The sequence below is a fragment of the Loxodonta africana genome, chromosome 4, assembly GCF_030014295.1.
Source record: "Loxodonta africana isolate mLoxAfr1 chromosome 4, mLoxAfr1.hap2, whole genome shotgun sequence".
Classification (NCBI taxonomy): domain Eukaryota; kingdom Metazoa; phylum Chordata; class Mammalia; order Proboscidea; family Elephantidae; genus Loxodonta; species Loxodonta africana.
In genome coordinates, this window is record NC_087345.1 from 35,430,168 (window position 1) to 35,451,367 (window position 21,200).

General features: G+C 37.3%; 1 protein-coding gene across 1 annotated transcript in view; it reads left to right on the forward strand.

Annotated features, from left to right (window-relative positions):
- The window catches only part of CDK17 (cyclin dependent kinase 17), a 110,392-nt gene that overhangs the window by 44,735 nt on the left and 44,457 nt on the right, over positions 1-21,200 (forward strand). Inside the window, exon 2 of the mRNA XM_003405273.4 lies at positions 10,918-11,064. Coding sequence (XP_003405321.1) covers positions 10,947-11,064 — 118 coding nt within the window. The 5' untranslated portion in view covers positions 10,918-10,946. The remainder of the gene's footprint in view (positions 1-10,917; positions 11,065-21,200) is intronic.

Here is a 21,200-nt window from a genome sequence, read left to right on the forward strand (position 1 = left end):
TCCTCGGTCTCTCATTTATTGGCCAATCTGAGTCATGCCGACTAAGAACCTGGAGTTTCTACCCAGTAAAAGTCATTCGAACAGAACAAGGGAATACTGCATGATTTAAAGTCAGAAAAAGTGTGTGTCAGGGTTGTATCCTTTCACCATCCGTATTCAATCTGTATGCTGAGCAAATAATCTGAGAAGCTGGACTCTGAAGAAGAACAGGGTATCAAGATTGGAGGAAGACCCATTAACAACCTGCTTTATGCAGGTTAGTACACCAAAGTGTACTAGCAGTCCTTGAATTCTTCACCTAAATTCTTCACCTGCTTTATGCAGGTTGTTACTAACTTGGCATTAACCTTCTTATTGAATTATTAGTGCCCTTAGTTTACTTAGACTAGATAGATAGCTGCCATTGAGTTGACTGTGACTCATGGTGACCTTATATACAATAGAATGAAACATCGATTAGTCTGTGTCATCGTCATATTTACACGCATGTTTGAGTCCATTGTTGGGAATATTCTGCTAATCTCACTGAGAGTCTCCCTCACCCTTGCTGTCCCGGTATTTCACCAAACATGATGTCCTCCTCCATTGATTGACCCCTCCTGATGATGTGTCAAAAGCAATGTTCTGTTGTGATTCATAGGGTTTTCATTGGCAGATTTTCAGAAGTAGATCACCAGGCTCTTCCTAGCTTGTCTTAGACTGGAAGCTTCGCTGAAACCTGTCCACCATGGGTGACTGTGCTGGTATTTGAAATACCGGTGGGATAGCTTCCAGCATCATAGCAACATACAAGCCACCACAGTATAACAAACTGACAGATGGGTGGTAGATAGTTTACTAAGATACATTAGTTGAAATTGTTGTTGTTGTTGGTCGCCATGGGTTGATTCTGACTTATGGTGACCCCATGTGCACTGAGTAGAACTGCTCTATAGGGTTTTCAAGGCTTTGACCTTTTGGAAGCAGATCACCAGGCCTGTCTTCTGAGGCACCTCTAAACCAAAAAGCCAAACCCGTTGCCATTGAGTTGATTCCAACTCGTAGCAACAGGTTCAAACTGCCCACCTTTTTTCTGGTAGTGGAGTGTTTCACCATTTGCATCACCCAGGGACTTCAACCTTATCAAGGGGTGTTCATGGTCAAACCTTAATTTCATAATGCTGAAACATTATTTGTACCCCATCCCCATTTTTAAAGTGTGTTAACATTTGCTGTGATGGTTCATATGCAGTGGTATATAAAACTTCTGTTTCCTTATTTCTGATCATGGCAGTGGCAACAAAGTGTACTAACAGTCCTTGAATTCTTCACCTAAATGCACTTGCAGGGAAAAAAAAAAATAGACCAGAGAGAGTTTTACTTAAGACTGTTCTTGATGAAGCAGTAAAATTTATTAATTTTATTAAATCTCAACCCTTGTATAGATGTCTTATTAATATTCTGTGTGATAAAACAGGAAGCATAAAACATTTCTGCTGCATGGTATAGCCATACAGTAGAATATTAAAAATCCTTTTAAAGAATGATGCATAGTTATATTCATTTATGTAAATGGATTTCTATGACATAATTGAGGGTGAAAAGCTGAAATATATTTGATAGGAAAACAGCCTCTGAAACAGCATGTATGGCATGATTCAATTTGTGTGAATTCATCTGTGTTTTTTAGAACATTAATGGCTTATGAGGTATTAATAATATGTGGAAAAATACATTTGGAGCATCATAATAGTCATTAGTATATTTTCTGCAATGTTCTACAGTTTTTTACTTTGTTTATTTAGATTTCCAAAATTTATTTGGACATGGTAATCTTCTTTGAATTACACATTTTCGTATCTTGAGGTACAGTCACATTCCATAGGTAATTGTATGAACATCACTGGCACAAAGAATGACCTGTTGATCAAACTATTACAAATGATGTTCCGGGATGGCATTGCTTTCTTATATTTTCTATATTCTTTGAACTTTGTACATCTTTTGTAATATCTTTATAAATGGAGAAACACACAATACTCATTATTTAAAAAGAACCTGTGCTTAATCCAATTAAGGTACTCCATGACCTCAAGTGCTTAAAAATTATCATGTATTGGGTAGCAAAATGAAAGCCATTGTCTTAGTTATCTAGTGCTGCTATCACAAGTGGATAGCTTTAACAAACAGAAATTTATTTTCTCGTACTTCAGAAGGCTGGAAGTCTGAATTCAGAGCGCTGGCTGTAGGGGAAGACTTTCTCTGTCTGTGGGCTCTGGAGAAAGGTCCTTGTCTCTTCAGCTTCTGCTTCCTGGGACCTTGGAGATCTCCGTGTGTCTTGGCATCTATCTTACTACATCTCTGCTTCTCTTGCTTTTTTGTTTAGTCTCTCTTATATCATAGGGTCGCTGTCTATGAGTCGGAATCAACTCAGTGGCAAGGGATAATCTCAAATGAGATTGACTAAAGACACGCCATACAGAAATCCTGCATCATTAACATATCAAAGACAACCCATTCCCAAATGGGATTATAACCACAGGCATAGAGGTTAGAGATTATAATACATATTTTGGGGGGACACAATTCAATCCATAACAGCCATCATTTGAAATACCATCACTGAAAAGTGTTACATCTTTCCTCTTGATTCTGCTTGTTGGTGTCCAATTTTTTATTGTTACGTAAGGCATAATATGTAAAAGAACAGTACAGACTGAAGTACTCTGTCGGGCCACTAGTGTTCGGGGCTGAGTTAAAGTTAGTGCTATTTAAATCAGTGCTCTTTTTTGGCCTTAGTTAGATTTAGTTCATCATTGGTATCTAATGTTTTTTGGGGCAGAATCAAGACTTTTTCTTCATTAGGGCTTCGGATCTGAGAAACCGTGAGACACAGGAAATCTCTCCATGCTTTATAGCCCAGCCAACAGCTTGTCGGATTATGGAAGATCTTCCTGTTTTACGGCCCAGCTGCTGCCATTTTAAGCAGCTGGGACAGTTTTCTTTCCAACCCTTCCCTGGCTTGCCTCACCTTTGGAGAAAATGTTTACCTTGTTGCTCTGATGCCTTCCTGTTGTGGACTTGGCCTGGGTAAAATCCTGTGCCCCTGGGACAAGTTTTCTCTCAGCTTACCTGCCCTATCTCCAGCCTTTTGCAGGCCTTACATTTGGGGAAGTTATCACTGGGTTTCCCCTCCTGTGTACCTTGTAGGGGATTCATCGAGCAACTTTCCTGCTTTGCTTCTAGCTTTGATGCACTGCTGCAATACTTGGAAAGGGTCCTTTTCGGAACGCCTTGGCCAGTGATTGTAGATTTGCATTTTGAATGAGGCTGCTCAGGATTTAATCTGTCTTCCCAGCCACCAGGCCCTCCTAACAAGTTTGTTAGAAGTTGGGCTAGTTTATCCCTTTTGCTGCAGGTTTCATTCCTTTCACCATGTACCCAGCCATATTTTATTTTCTGGAGAGACTTGTTCCTTCTAGAGTTTTAGTTCATTTGTATTTCTTTGCATCTTCAGCTCTCTGGGTTTTAAAAAGCTATGATTTTATAGTCGAAACCAAACCAACCCCACTGCCGTCGAGTCGATTCCGACTCACAGCAACCCTGTAGGTCAGGGTAGAACTGCCCTATAGAGTTTCCAAAGAGCGCCTGGTGAATTCAAACTGCTGACCTTTTGGTTAGCAGCTGTAGATCTTAACCGCTGTGCCACCAGGGTTTCCATTTTATAGTCAGTCTACCTTATTGTTAAGGTGGGCGCAACAAGAGTCTTGCGAGTTTCTGCATCCTAACCAGAAAGTGTAGTTCTAAAATTTACTACATCTTGTTCGATACGTTTAGTATAGGCAGACTGTTCACATTGAAATTATTTAGCCAGTTCTTTCATAAAGTTCTGAAATGGAATATTGGCCCTGTTCAGGGTTGTGAAGCACTGATACAAAGGTCAGCTGATGTGATAGTATTAAATTGCCTTTCTAAAGTGGCATATATGAATAGAGGAAAATCCCTGGTAGGTTTCTTTTTCTGGTCTGTGTGTTTGGCTGCTTGTACTATCAAAGGAAAAGAATCACCCTCAGATATGAATGCATAAAGGATTAATTAAGTGTTGGGGGAAAGCCTATATACATTAAAATTTTAATTCAGTGCTCTGAGACAGTGTTTTGTATAATCACTTTGTGTTTTATGCAAATAACAAAATTGTGTTTCTGGTTAAAAAAACTTAATTCTTAACTGTTCATTATTCATTTTGCATTGTTAACTTAAGTATCCTAGAGACAGACTATTAATAAATTTATCATAATTTAATCACAGTGAGGAAAGTAATAGAAAACCTCCTTACTGGCCGCTTGATATTAATGAGTTCACATCATTTATGACAAGTTTCAGTTAAACCAAAATCAATGCAGAAAGTGTTATAATGAAATAAATAACAAAGCTATCTTTATTGTGAAGTCATAGGACTCTACTTGATATTGAGGAAAGACTGACATCATCAAGATTAAGTGGAAAAGCATTATTGTGCCATTTCAATCTTATATCTTAATCTTTAAAATGTTAGATTTGCTCTATGTGTGAACTTTACTTTTTCTAAATTAAAGTTATTTAGGCATTAAAAATGAGAAAACTCTCTAGCTTTCTCAACTTCTTCAATTATTAAATTATTAAAAGATTGTCTAAGAAGAATTCAAAACCATAAACAGAGGATTGCCATTCTAGTAAGACCTTTAATATTTGAAGAATTTGAATTATAAGGTAAATTTGTGTATAAAAGTTTACTTATTGGAAGTACAAAGGGGCTACAATATGACACCATCTTAACAAGTAAAGGCATATAGTAGAAGGTCTAGTTTGGGAGTGTTTACAGCTTACAGCTGTTGTCTAAAAAAAAAAGTGTGTTTTCTCATCCTTAGAGTAAATAAACATCAGTAAGCGTTCTAAATTGGTTATCTATATTCTGTGAGCAAATTGAATAGTTACAGTTTCAGGATAAAAGAAACATGAACATTTCTCTTAAGTGTACAGCAGACAGTCCCAGAACAGTATTATCCCAAGGCGAAGTCAGACGCAGCATACTCACAGGTTCATTTTGAGCACTTAGAGTTTGTGAATTGACTTGGAACATTTTCAGCTGTTCATATTTTTTCAAGAAAGTGTTATAGTCATTGAAATTAAAGAAACCATGTAATTGGAATTATATAAATAAATCTTAATATATGAGAAATTATATGCATTATTCTTAGTATTCTTTACTGCTTGTTTCTACCTTTTTCCTTTTTTAATTTGACCTAAAAAAAAAAAAAAACCTATGACAAAAAGCTAGAGGTCTTTTTGACATCCAGAGAAGCATAAAAATTATTTTGGATCGTGTGTGTGTGTGTGTGTGTGTATACCAATGAAACCTGTTGCTGTCAAGCTGATTCCAACTCATAGAGACCCTATAGGACAGAATAGAACTGCCCCATAGAGTTTCCAGGGAGTGCCTGGTGGGTTTGATTAGCAACCATAGCACTTACCCACTACACCACCAGGGTTTCTATACACACACACACACACACACACACACACACACACACACACACACACACACACACACACCCCATAAAGTTCAGTTCAAGTTAACTAACCAGTCCCCTAGCCCTCATAGTTCCGGTTTAAACATGTTTATCCACGAAGGGCATGCATGAGGATAAGGAGTTGCTTACGACACAAAACTGGGCAAGGTTACTAATGACATGACTCACAGAGTCAATATTGACAATTATTGACAGACCTACTGCAATACTACTAGGCTACCAACCTCTGAGCTCTTGGAATATCTTACATGGTAAGAATGTCAACCAAATACACTCAAAATTCACTAGGGACATGTAATTTGGGCTGAAAAAATTGAAGTATAGAATAGATGAAACCTGGCTTAACAGGTATTTACATGAACAAGAGCTAGAGGAATTGATCTTAGGCTTAATATACGAATTGACTGCTGCAAAAAAAAAAGGTAAAATGAATGTAGTTGGGCTGAATAATGTGTAATAATAGCATTTGACATTGCTACTGACCATATTACAGACTGTCTTCTGATTTTATTTACAATTGTAGTTAAATGACCAAATCTGAATGCGGCATTTTAAGAGAAACACCAACAGTTTAAATCTCAAAAGATAGAATAAGCTAACATAAAGGATCTGGCTTTGGTGGCACAACACTGAAATGCTCAGCTGCTAACTGAAAGGTTGGTGGTTTGAACCCACTCAGTGATTCTCTGGGAGAAAGACCTAGGAATCAGCTTTTGTGTGCCATGAAGCCGATTCTCACTCATAGCAATCCCATGTGACAGAGTAGAACCGCCACATTGAGTTTTCTAGAATATACCATGGACTGCCAAAAGAATGAGCAAATCTGTCTTGGAAGACGTACAACCAGAATGCTCCTTAGAAGCAAAGATGACGAGACTACATATCACGTACTTGGGACATGTTGTCAGCATGGGTCAGTCTCTGGAGAAAGGATATGCTTATAAAGTAAAGTTGAGGGTCAGCGAAAAAGAGGAAGACTGTCAACGAGATGGATTGACACAGTGGCTGCAACAATGGGCTTAAGCAGAAAAAAGATTATGAGGATGGCGCAGGACCGGGCAGTGTTCCATTCTGTTGTACATAGGGTTACTATGAGTTGGAAGCAACCTGACAGCACCTAACAACAACAGTTTTTTTTTTCCTTCCACGATATTTTATTGAGTTTCTGGTAAAAGTTTACACAACAAATTAGATTCCCGTTTTCTAGCCTGTAATCTTAAATGGAACAGATTGTTGGGTTTTTCTCCGGCAGAGCTGTTGGGTGGGTTCGACCCCCCTGACGTTTGGTAAGCAGCCGAGCGCTTAACCATTGCATCACCAGGGCTCCTTTCCATAAAGGTTACAGCCAAGAAAACCTTAAGGGGCAGTTCTACTCTGCCACATTGGGCCTTCATGAGTCAGAATCTGCTCCATGGCATCCAACAATAAAGATCAATAAAGGGCCTGGAAATCAAAACCTACCAGGAACGTTAAAGCTAAATAGATTTCAGCGTAACCACAATAATAGAGGAATTGGGTAAGATGTGATGGTTTCAGATGGTTGAAAACGGCCACAGTGTGTTGGTCCAGAAGATTAAACTAGCAGGCAACAGTTGAAGAGGCAGACTCTAACTCGATTCTGCCCTCTAATACTGACCAGCATTAGGCAAGAGTGGAGTGGGCTTAAATCATGAGTTTGTTTTCTTCTATTTAAGACATTTTAAACTGACAAGAGATTATTATATGTAAAGGGAGTTTTATAGAAAGAATATATTGTTAATTTGGCAGTTTTCTTAGGTGGGTTCCAGTTCGTGTGTGTGGAGGGAGGGGGGTGGGTTTCATCTTAGCCATTTTTTCCAATGCTCTTGTAACTAGTTTTATAAAATATTCATTCATCCAGCATTGCTAGGATCTGAGGGTTTTGGATTGTCTAAGATTATGTCATTGTCCTCATGGCATTATACTATGGAAAACAGACTATAAATAACAGATAAAGACAACATTGGGGAGTGGTAAGTGTTATGAATAAGAACTATGTGGGATAAAGGGATAGAGAGGGTCAGGATCAGGGAGAGGGCCCCTGAAGAGTGACATTTAAGCTAAGACCTGAGATTTATATGCTTCAATTAAAATTAAACAATTGCAGAGTTTTTGTTTAGGCTTCCTTTTAAATTACAGTATGTTTATGAATTAAGCATGAAACTTAATTAAAATTTGTTCATAGTGTCAGTGTATCTCCATATTCATGAAAATGACAGTGTGACAATCCTAAAAATTCCAAATAAGATTTTTTTGATAAAAAAAAATGTTTTATTTAAGCTCTTAGAAAATCAGTAATTTAGCACTGCTTAAAAAAAAAGTTTTTTTTTATTACAATAAACAATAAAGGTTTATCTTAAAGCTAATGTAAATAATAAGTTTTCACTGAAGGTGTTTTTGTTTTATTGTCCTCAGCAAATGAAGAAACAAGTTGATATGCACTATTCTATTTAAAGAGAATTAGAAATGTCGAGGGATCTGTTTCATTTGAGAGTAATTTTTTTTTTCTGTAAAAGTGATCTAGGCTTTGTTAGTGAAATTCTTTAATATTTGTGTTTACTAGTTATTGTGACTTAATCAACATATTGTAGTTATATATTTGAAAATAAAAAGACTTCTTGAAGATGTGATTGTATTTGAAAATTTTGTAGTAAGCTTTATTTAGCTTTATAATAAAGTATTTTTTTCTCTTGCTGTTATGTATTAGAAATTCCTTATTCTTGACAGAATAGATAATACTTATAAAGTAATTTTATAAACCAATGTTTTCTTCAGTCTTAGATGCTAAATAAATGCAGGGCATACTATTCCCAGTTATAAACACATAGAACATCTCCTAAAATATTGTTCAAATTGTACTGTGTGAAGAAGAAGTTATGGTTTGTATTTTTTTTTGTTTTTTGGTATCCACTTAAAACCACCAAAATCAATTTGGTGCTCCACACCAGCATTGTCCAGTAAAAATATAATGCAAGCCACATACGTGATTAAAAAAAATTTTTTTTGTAGCTACATTAAAAAAAAAAGTAGAAGTGAAACAGGTAGAACTAATTTTAATAATAACTTTTATTTAACCCAATATATCCAAAATATTATTTCAACATAGCATCAGTATAGCAATTATTGAGATATTTTTACATTCTTTTTTTTTTTTTTTAATACTTAGTTTTTGAAACCCAGTGTATATTTTACATATACAGAACATCTCAGTTGGGACGAGCTCCTTTTCAAGTGTTCAATAGCTGCATGTAGCCATTAACTACTATTTTGGATAGCTTAGCTCTGTGCTGTACTAGGTACTCAATCCATATATATCTGGCCTATGTTACAGAATGTTACTATGTTATGTGAATTAATTTTAAAACAATATTTTTTTCCTACTTTGTTCTTTTATCTTTACTTGTCCTGTGGTCGGCAAACTCTTAAAAAATGATATGTTAAGATTCTCAGTTAGTAATATGACCTTTGTTGGCCATGTGACTATGTTTAAGAAAGCTGGGGTCTGAAAAGTTGATGTTGTGAACTGCTAGCTTTTAGGAGTTTTGGTTTGGAAATACAGATTTCTATGTGTGTCAGGAGTCCCCAGTTCCACTTAGGTATGATGATTTCTTAGAACAACTCAGGAAAGCTATTACATTCATTGTTATAACTTATTATAGCAGAAATTACAAATTAAAATCAACAAGAGAAAAAGGCATATAGGGTGAAGTCCAGGAGAAACTAGGTGCAAGCTTCCATTTGTCCTCTCCCACTGGAGTTGCATAGACGGTGCTTAATACCCGCAGCAATAATGTGTGACAACATGCATTGCCAACCAGGGAATCGCACCCAAGCCATGGTGCCCAGGGTTTATACTGGGGATCAGTCACGTAGACATGGAGCACCATGACTGACTTTAGCTACTTAATGTAAGTCTCCAGCCTCCCTTGTCAAACCAAAAACCAAACCTAGTACCATCGAGTCGATTCTGACTCATAGTGACCCTATAGGACAGTAGAACTGTCCCACAGAGTTTCCAAGGAGCGCCTGGAGGATTCTATCTGCCAACTCTTTGGTTAGCAACCGTAGCACTTAACCACTACGCCACCAGCGCATCCCTTGTAGAAATCACACTAATACAGTGTGGCCCAAAGTCTCAGGCACACAAAAACATGTGTTCCACTTAAATTATATTATTAACATAAACTGTCTGGTGAGGTGTGAGATCTCAACTGTACAAAGATATGTGTTTCATGTAAGATATTCCAAGAGCTCAGAAGTTATCTCCTAGGAGCCAATCAAGGGCAAGTACTTTCCTTCGAAGGTACAGGGTTGGAGCACTCCAAGCCTGCTTAGTTAACTCTTTAATGCACAGGGTAGATCTGGAGCCTGACAAAGGAAGAATCTCTAGTCTAAAGATTCACAGAAGCAAAAAAAAAAAAAAAGGGTAATTGAAATTGGCGATAGCTCAGTTCACCTTAAATATCTGATATCTTTAAACCAATTACGTGAATTATTATTGACTGTCAAGGTGTTGTCGTCGTTGCTGTTAGCTGCTGTCGAGTTGGCCCCAGGTTCATGGTGATCCCATTCACAATGAAACAAAATACTGCTTGATCCTGTGCCATCCCCATGAATAGTGGCATAATAGATTGTTGTGATCCATAGGGTTTTCACTGGCTGATTTTTTTGGAAGTGGATTACCAGACCCCCTTTGCCAGCTTGTCTTAGTCTGGAAGCACCACTGAAACCTGTTCAGCATCATAACAACACACAAGCCTCCACTAACAGACAGGTGGTGGCTGTGCATGAAGCGCATTGGCTGGAAATCAAACCTGGGTCTCCTGAATGGAAGGCAAGAATTCTACCACTTAAAGCTAAAACAGAAAAAAAAAAGGAAAAAAGTTCCTTGATGAAGTTCTTTAATAAAGTGTCAAGCATCATTCATTATCTATCCCCCTTCTTTTCCGCCCCTCTTGGTTTATGTCTGAAGATATTTCTGACTGGTTCCAATTTCATAATTGATGTGGAATTTAAGCATGATGATAGTGTTGATATGTTTTCTATATTGGTGTTTAAAAGGCGTATTTTAGGAAAATTGTCAAATCCTTCTAAATTGTGTTGCTTAAAGTCATCATCTTTAGTTATGTGGAATTCCTGCTCGTCTAATGATGTCCAGTAAGTGTAGCGTTAATCTGAGAGGGTAGAGCTTTTTAAAGAAGGAGTTTGATTTTGTGACGTTTGGCAGAAGTGAGAATTCTTCATTATATCCCTGTTTTGAAGGTTCGTAATAAACCCAGAGTGATGTTTTTCTTGAGCAGTAAAATATTCACAGCTTTAATTTTTTGTTCATTCTGTTCTTTTATTTTAGGATTTTTCAAGCCACATTAAATTGATAGGATGAAAAAATTTAAGAGAAGGCTATCCCTCACTCTTCGAGGAAGTCAGACTATTGATGAATCATTGTCTGAATTGGCTGAACAAATGACTATTGAAGAAAACAGCAGCAAGGATAATGGTAAATATTTGGAGAGGGGAGATACACCCCCCTTTTAATTGCTTTATAAATTTACTTTTCAAATAAGTTCATAATAGCTTCCATTTGTTTATTTCTCTTTTTCATTACTTGGTTTCTTAGGAAATTGCTTTTTTATTCTTAACTCCAGCTGTTACTGCACCTAGTCTCTAACCCTGGTGAATTCTTCTATTCCATATATCTTTCTATTTTTCACCGGTTATAAAAGAAGGATACATTGTGTAATACTTGTATAATATTTTCCTAATGATTAATAGCCTTTTAAATTAGCATTTAAATATTTTTGTTATTCTTATAACCTAAGTTAATATGGCTTAAAAGTACATAGGATGTTTGTGAAATTCCTGCTTGTGGCTTCATTATAGTGCTGTATAACATTGTGTGTGCATATTGACTGTCCACATAAAGGTTCATCACATGAGTGAATCTTACTATTTTTTTATTTTATATTTATCACAGAGCCTCTCCACAGTATTGAGAGCTCTTACAGTAGGTAGCCATATAATGTTTCACATGTTTGACAGTACTTTTTACAACATAAAATGGTAGTACACAGGTATTAATATGTAAAATAACAAATGTGTGTTAAGTTGAATGGATTAAAATGCAAAATCTTGATGAAATTTTTAGAACAAGGCCACATTTCAAAGGGGAACTAGTACTAGGGATGTCCTATTGATAACTAGGAAGGAGTTTATATGAATGGCTGTCACTGTGTCATGATGTACATATTATCTGGTAAGCTCTCCTTGCCTGTGCCAGAAATCCTGCTGTTAGAGATTTGTGGCAGTGGGTGAAAGCATGGATACCTCTACTCTCCTGTTGAATGTGAATGCCTGTGTGTGAGAGAAGTACAGTGGAAAGAGCTCTGGACTTTAAGTTAAAAATCGTATGTTGAGATTTGAGCTCTGCCATTTTTAATTGTTTGACTCCAGTATAAGTCATTTCTCCTACCTAAGCTTCAGTTTCCCTATTTGTTTTCCTTAGAAGGGTCATAATTTACCCAAGGTTACCTGGCTGGTTGTTGGCAGAGCTAATACTTTAGAACCCAGATTTCTTCACTTCAAAATGTACAGTGTTACATCTACTACGCTGTAACCTTTTTTTTTAAGTCTTTCGTTGATATCTATTATTTTTTAACATTGGTGGAAGAGACAGAAAAGGACTCAGTAGGAAATTTAAAATGATAATTTAGATATAATTTACTTACATGCTGGAAGGAAAAAAATTATATTTGGTCAAATCTCAAAGATGATTTGTAATGTCTTACTTATATTCCTCTTGCCAGAGAATCTCTTCTGGATATATTGAACAAAATCCTTAATTCTCTCCTAGGCTATCCAAACCCCACTGAATTCTTGATATTATTCAAGCCCAGTATGCTCATTCTCATGGTAGAAAAGTGTCATGGATTGAATTGTGTCCCCCAAACATATGTGTCAACTTGGTTAGGCCATGATTCCCAGTGTTGTGTGGTTGTTCTTCATTTTGTGATTTTTCTATGTGTTATAAATCATAATCTTTGCATGTGGTTAAAGAGGATTAGGGTAGGATGTAACACCCTTGCTCAGGTCACATCTGTGATCCAGTGTAAAGGGAGTTTTCCTGGGGTGTGGCCTGCACCACCTTTTATCTTACAAGAGATAAAAGGAAAGGGAGGCAAGCAGAGAGTTGGGGACCTCATACCACCAAGAAAGAGCACTGAGAGTAGAGCTCGTCATTTGGACCCGGGGTTCCTGTGTGGGGAAGCTGCTAGTCCAGGGGCAGATTGACAAGAAGGACCTTCCTCCAGAGCTGACAACAGAGAAAGCTTTCCCTTGGAGCTGACACCCTGAATTTGGACTTCTAGCCTGCTAGACTGTGAGATAATAAATTTCTCTTTGTTAAAGCCATCCACGTGTGATATTTCTGTTATAGAACCAGTAGATGACTAAGACAAAGAGTCCTGCCAGTATGTTTGCCGGTGATGTTGAAGAGTAAGATAACCACAGTATACATCTTGATGGATGGTTCCTGGAACACATTCTTAATGAACATTTGACTACAGGACAAATCCCTCCTTTAAAAAAAAAGAATGTGAGTCAGAGAAAGTGAACATGATATTTGGAGAACTAAAAGAAAAAAAAAACAAGCTTTTTTTAAATTAATATTTTAGATTAATTACATATTTGCTGGAATATGTTAGTATTAACTGACTTAAGACGTGCTTAATTTGTGACAAATGGTAAAGTGTTGAAAATAGTTGTTTTTTCAAGTCAGATTTATTGGATATATTGTTCACTATGTTAAACTCCCTTTTATTATAATAATAACTTTAATAGGTAGTAAAGAAGAGAAAATATGAGCTCTGTTGAGTTTTTTCTTTACTTGAGTTACTTGAAATGATACTTGAAGACATTATAATAGACATCGATGCCTCTTGGGTTGCAGAGATTACTGGTAGGGCAGGCAGCCTCTGAGTTATAATCTGTTTTTACTTATTCACTATGTGAAACAACACATGGATTTTATCAACAGCTTTGACGAGATTCTTCATCATCTAGTGCTGTTATAACAGAAGTATCACAAGTGGATGGGTTTAACAAAGAGAAATTTATTATCTCACAGTCTAGTAGGCTAGAGGTACAAATTCAGGGCATCAGCTCCAGGGGATTGCTTTCTCTCTCTGTTGCCTCTGGAGGAAGGTCCTTCTCATCATTTTGCCTCTGGACTAGGAGTTTCTCCTTGCAGGAACCCCAGGTCCAAAGGACGTGTTCTGCTCCCAGTGCTGCTTTCTTGGTGGTATGAGGTCTCCCACTCTCTGCTTGCTTCCCTTTCCTTTTGTCTCTTGTAAGATAAAAGGTGGTACAGGCTACACTCTAGAGAAATTCCTTTTTTTTTAATTAACTTTTATTGAGCTTCAAGTGAACGTTTACAAATCAAGTCAGTCTGTCACATATAAGTTTACATATATCTTACTCCGTACTCCCACTTGCTCTCCCCCTAATGAGTCAGCCCTTCCAGTCTCTCCTTTCGTGACAATTTTGCCATCTTCCCACTCTCTCTATCCTCCCATCCCCCCTCCAGACGGGAGATGCCAACACAATCTCAAGTGTCCACCTGATATAATTAGCTCACTCTTCATCAGCATCTCTCTCCCACCCACTGTCCAGTCCCTTTCATGTCTGATGAGTTGTCTTCGGGGATGGTTCCTGTCCTGTGCCAACAGAAGGTCTGGGGACCATGGCCGCCAGGATTCCTCTAGTCTCAGTCAGACCATTAAGTATGGTCTTTTTATGAGAATATGGGGTCTGCATCCCACTGATCTCCTGCTCCCTCAGGGGTTCTCTGTTGTGCTCCCTGTCAGGGCAGTCATCGACTGTGGCTGGGCACCATCTAGCTCTTCTGGTCTCAGGATGATGTAGGTCTCTGGTTCATGTGGCCCTTTGTGTCTCTTGGGCTCTTAGTTGTCGTGTGACCTTGGTGTTCTTCATTCTCCTTTGCTCCAGGTGGGTTGAGACCAATTGATGCATCTTAGATGGCCGCTTGTTAGCATTTAAGACCCCAGATGCCACATTTCAAAGTGGGATGCAGAGTGTTTTCATAATAGAATTATTTTCCCAGTTGACTTAGAAGTCCCCTTAAACCATGGTCCCCAAACCCCCGCCCTTGCTCCGCTGACCTTGGAAGCATTCATTTTATCCCAGAAACTTCTTTGCTTTTGGTCCAGTCCAGTTGAGCTGACCTTCCATGTATTGAGTGTTGTCTTTGCCTTCACCTGAAGCAGTTGTTATCTACTAATTACTCAATAAAAAACCCTCTCCCTCCCTCCCTCCCTCCCCCCCTCGTAACCACAAAAGTGTGTGTTCTTCTCAGTTTTTACTATTTCTCAAGATCTTATAATAGTGGTTTTATACAATATTTGTCCTTTTGCCTCTGACTAATTTCGCTCAGCATAATGCCTTCCAGGTTCCTCCATGTTATGAAATGTTCCACAGATTCGTCACTGTTCTTTATCGATGCGTAGTATTCCATTGTGTGAATATACCACAATTTATTTACCCATTCATCTGTTGATGGACACCTTGGTTGCTTCCAGCTTTTTGCTATTGTAAACAGAGCTGCAATAAACATGGGTGTGCATATATCTGTTTGTGTGAAGGCTCTTGTTTCTCTAGGGTATATTCTGAGGAGTGGGATTTCTAGGTTGTATGGTAGTTCTATTTGTAACTGTTTAAGATAACGCCAGATAGATTTCCAAAGTGGTTGTACCATTTTACATTCCCACCAGCAGTGTATAAGAGTTCCAATCTCTCCGCAGCCTCTCCAACATTTATTGTTTTGTGTTTTTTGGATTAATGCCAGCCTTGTTGGAGTGAGGTGGAATCTCATTGTAGTTTTAATTTGCATTTCTCTAATGGCTAATGATCGAGAGCATTTTCTCATGTATCTGTTGGCTGCCTGAATATCTTCTTTACTGAAGTGTGTGTTCATATCCTTTGCCCACTTCTTGATTGGGTTGTTTGTCTTTTTGTGGTTGAGTTTTGACAGAATCATGTAGATTTTAGAGATCAGGCGCTGGTCGGAGATGTCATAGCTGAAAATTCTTTCCCAGTCTGTAGGTGGTCTTTTTACTCTTTTGGTGAAGTCTTTAGATGAGCATAGGTGTTTGATTTTTAGGAGCTCCCAGTTATCGGGTTTCTCTTCGTCATTTTTGGTAATGTTTTGTATTCTGTTTATACCTCGTATTAGGGCTACTAGAGTTGTCCTTATTTTTTCTTCCATGATCTTTATTGTTTTAGTCTTTGATCCACTTGGAGTTAGTTTTTGTGCATGGTGTGAGGTATGGGTCCTGTTTCATTTTTTTTGCAAATGGATATCCAGTTATGCCAGCACCATTTGTTAAAAAGACTGTCTTTTCCCCAATTAACTGACACTGGTCCTTTGTCAAATATCAGCTGCTCATACATGGATGGATCTATGTCTGGGTTCTCAATTCTGTTCCATTGGTCTATGTGCCTGTTATTGTACCAGTACCGGGCTGTTTTGACTACTGTGGCTGTATAATAGCTTCTGAAGTCAGGTAGAGTGAGGCCTCCCACTTTCTTCTTCTTTTTCAGTAATGCTTTGCTTATCCGAGGCTTCTTTCCCTTCCATATGAAATTGGTGATTTGTTTCTCTATCACCTTAAAAAATGACATTGGAATTTGGATCGGAAGTGCATTGTATGTATAGATGGCTTTTGGTAGAATAGACATTTTTACTATGTTAAGTCTTCCTATCCATGAGCAAGGTATGTTTTTCCACTTAAGTATGTCCTTTTTAATTTCTTGTAGTAGAGCTTTGTAGTTTTCTTTGTATAGGTCTTTTACATCCTTGGTAAGATTTATTCCTAAGTATTTTATCTTATTGGGGGCTACTGTGAATGGTATTGATTTGGTTATTTCCTCTTCGATGTTCTTTTTGTTGGTGTAGAGGAATCCAAGTGATTTTTGTATGTTTATTTTATAACCTGAGACTCTGCCAAACTCTTCTATTAGTTTCAGTAGTTTTCTGGAGGATTCCTTAGGGTTTTCTGTGTATAAGATCATGTCATCTGCAAATAGAGATAATTTTACTTCCTCCTTGCCAATCCGGATGCCCTTTATTTCTTTGTCTAGCCTAATTGCCCTGGCTAGGACTTCAAGTACGATGTTGAATAAGAGCGGTGATAAAGGGCATCCTTGTCTGGTTCCCGTTCTCAAGGGAAATGCTTTCAGGTTCTCTCCATTTAGAGTGATATTGGCTGTTGGCTTTGCATAGATGCCCTTTATTATGTTGAGGAATTTTCCTTCAATTCCTATTTTGGTAAGAGTTTTTATCATAAATGGGTGTTGGACTTTGTCAAATGCCTTTTCTGCATCAATTGATAAGATCATGTGGTTTTTGTCTTTTGTTTTATTTATGTGATGGATTACATTAATGGTTTTTCTGATATTAAACCAGCCTTGCATACCTGGTATAAATCCCACTTGATCGTGGTGAATTATTTTTTTGATGTGTTGTTGAATTCTATTAGCTAGAATTTTGTTGAGGATTTTTGCATCTATGTTCATGAGGGATATAGGTCTGTAATTTTCTTTTTTTGTGATGTCTTTACCTGGTTTTGGTATCAGGGAGATGGTGGCTTCATAGAATGAGTTGGGTAGTATTCCGTCATTTTCTGTGCTTTGAAATACCTTCAGTAGTAGTGGTAGAACTCTGCAGTGAAGCCGTCCGGGCCAAGGCTTTTTTTTGTTGGGAGTTTTTTGATTACCGTTTCAATCTCTTTTTTTTGTTATGGGTCTATTTAGTTGTTCTACTTCTGAATGTGTTAGTTTAGGTAGGTAGTGTTTTTCCAGGAATTCATCCATTTCTTCTAGGTTTGCAAATTTGTTAGAGTACAATTTTTTGTAATAATCTGATATGATTCTTTTAATTTCAGTTGGTTCTGTTGTGATGTGGTCCTTCTCGTTTCTTATTCGGGTTATTTGTTTCCTTTCCTGTATTTCTTTAGTCAGTCTAGCCAATGGTTTATCAATTTGAGAAATTCCTTTTACATTGGCTCAGGCATGTGACCCTAGTAACAGTGTTATAATCCCACCCTAATCTTCTTTAACGTAAAATTACAATCACAAATTGGAGGACAACCATACAATACTGGGAATGATGGCCCAGCCAAATTGATGCACACATTTTTGGGGGGACACAATTCAGTCCTTGACAGTCGGCACAAATGGTTAAGCCCTGGACTACTAACCAAAAGATTGATGGTTCAAATCCACCCAGAGATGGCTATCTGCTACTGAATGGCCACAGCCGTGAAAGCCATATGGTGTGCATTTCTACTCTGTACACATGGGGTGACCGTAAATCGGAATCAACTCAGTGGCAGCTAACAACAGCAGCAAACAGCATCAGTGCCTTTTAGCTGGTTCCAACACATTCTTTCTTTATGGAGTTTATCTTAGAGCTTAAAAATCTCCTAAGATAGGTGGCACACACAGTCCCTGTCTGAATGATTAGCTCACCTCATCATATGATTTAATGAATGGGAAGTGGTACACCAGACTAGACTTTTCTTTTTAAATAACTGTGTTTGCTGAGTAACTGTAAATATTTTTTCCCTGTAAAATATATATAGCAAAACATTTGCCATTTCAACTATTTTTACTTGTATAATTCAGTGACATTAAGTACATTCAGTATGTTGTGTCACCATCACCACTGTTGATTTCCAAATTTTTCATCACTTTGAACAGAAACTCAGTATTCCTTAAGCAATAACTCCCTATTCTCCCCCCACCCAACCTCCCCTTGTAACCACTGATAAACTTTTGTCTGTATGCATTTGCCTATTCTAGATTATTTCTTGTAATGGGATCATATAATATTTGTCCTTTGTGTTTAACTTAGTTCACTTAGCATAATGTTTTCTAGATTCATCTATGTCATAGCATGAATCGGAAGTTAATTTCTCTTTATGGCTGAATAATATTAATATGTGTATGTCACATTTTGTTTATCCATTCATCTGTTGATAGACAGTTGGGTTGTTTCTACCTTTTGGCTATTGTGAATAATGCTGCAATGAACATTGGTGTACAAGGATCAAGTGTTTTGAGTCCTTCTTTTTAATTCTTTTGGGTATATACCTAAGAGTGGAATTGCTGAGGTCACCATGAGTCAGAGTCTACTCTGTGGCAACTAACAACAAAAACAGCAATGATAATTCTATATTTAACTTTTTGAGGAACCACCAAACTCTTTTCCAGAGTAGCGGCACCATTTGGCCCCATTTACATTCCCACCAGCAATGGATGAGGGTTCTAGTTCCTCCACATCTTCACCAATGCTTGTTATTTTCCATTTTTCTGATAATAGCTGTCATAGTGGGGTAAAGGCTATGTCATTGTGGTTTTGATTTGCATTTTCCAAAAGACATTGAGCATCTTTTTATGTACCTGTTAGTTATTTGTCTTCTTCAGAGAGGTGTCTATTCAAGTCCTTAGCCCATTTTTGATTGGTTTATCTTTTTGTTCTTGAGTTATAGGAGTTCTGTATATATCCTGGAGTTAAACCCTTATCAGATATATGGTTCTCAAATATTATCTCCCATTCTGTAGCTCATCTCTTCAACTTTGTTGATAAATCCGGTGGACTCTACTTTTTAAATGATCTTTTCACTTGTGATGTAATCAGTTTATGAAGCAGAATTGATCCTTGACTCTCAGTCATACAGTGACGAGGCCAGCTTAAGAAGTAGGAGGGATATTGTTTATGTTTCTCTAAGTGAAGTACCTTTGATCTTCTTTGTCTTATTCAGTCACACTCATGAGCATATCTTGTTACTCTTGCATTCTAATAGGCAAGTGGTTCAGATGCACACACTAGAACAAATTGAATGGGGAAGGCCACATTTGTGGGGTAATACTATAAATATATTTTGGAAGAGTTGTAATGCGTATGATGCATTTGGTTATACACACATGCAAATATACTGTCAATCATATATATTGTACCTCCATCCAAATAGAATTTGAAGTATTATCTCTGTCATTTTGATAACTACGTCATACTATGGAGGCCTTAACTCGGTTATATGTGTCTAATATAACTCACATTAGAGTGCCTATCTATATAAGCTAGTTTGTTTGTACGTTGACAGGTTGGTTGAACTCAGGAAAAGAAGTATCCTAAATTTATATTCAGACTTAATGGCAGCTAATAATAACAACATGTTAAAAATAAGTTGAAAGTTGTAAACTTGGCTAATTTAAGCATACTGGCCTTAACTCAATACAGTTTTACCTAAATATGATGTGCAATTGTTGTACAAAATTTTATAAACTAGAGTGTAAGAAATATTTTTTCTAAAGTACCTGTAAGGAAAAAGAATTCTGAGCACACCAGATTTCTTTTTAATAACTGAGAAGGTATTGAGTATTTAATTAAAAAAAACTGATTCATCTCATTTCCTCAGAAAGTTAAATATTGAATTACCATTAAAAAACACAAACAAAGCTTTTGCCATCAAGTGCTTTCCGACTCATAGTGACCCTATAGGACAGAGTAGAACTGTCTCGTAGAGTTTCCAAGGAGCACCTGGTGGATTTGAGCTGCTGACCTTTTATTTAGTAGATGTAGCTCTTAACCACCATACTACCAGTGTTTCAGTTCTGAAATTTACTCCTAGGGATATACTCAAAAGAACTGAAACAGGTAATCAAACAAATTTTACTATATGCTGTATTATCCCACTGTGTTTGTAACTATTATGCAGCTATTTATGTTACTATTAATGTAACTAAGTTGAAGGAATTGACTGCTAATCAAAAGGTTGGTGATTTGAAACTACCAGCAGTTCTGCGGGAGAAAGATGTGACAGTCTGCTTCTGTAGAGATTTATAGCCTCAGAAATCCTGTGGGGTCTCGAGTCAGAATCAACTCAATGGTAGTGGGTTTGATTTTTGGTTTTATTTTGGTGGAAAAAGGCAATGGAAAAGCTCAATATCATCAGTCAGGACAGAGCCAGGGGCTAAGTGAGGAACAGACCATCAACTGCTCCTGTGCAAGTTCAAGTTGAAGATGAAGAATATCAAAGCAGGCCCACAAGAGCCAAAGTACAACCTTGAATACATCCCACCTGAATTTAGAGACCATCTCAAGAATAGATTTGATACATCGAATACTAATGACCAAAGACCAGAAGAGTTGTAGGAGGAAATGAAGAAAATGAAAGGTCATTGAAAAGACAGCAAAGAAGGAAAAGACCAAAATGGATGTCAGAAGAGATTTTGAAACTTGCTCTTAAGCACAAAGTAGCTAAAGCAAATGGAAGAAGTGATGAAGTAAAAGAGCTGAACAGAAAATTCCAAAGGGTAGCTCGAGAAGACAAAGTAAAGTAGTATGATGAAATGTGCAAAAACCTGGATTTAGGTAACCAAAAGAGAAGAACAACATTGACATTTCTCAAGCTGGAAGAACTAAAGAGAAAATTAGAGCCTTGAGTTGCGCTACTGAAGGATTGTATGGGCAATGAATTGAATAATACAGGAACCATCAAAAGAAGATAGAAGGCATACATAGAGTCACTGTACCAAAAAGAATTGGTCGATGTT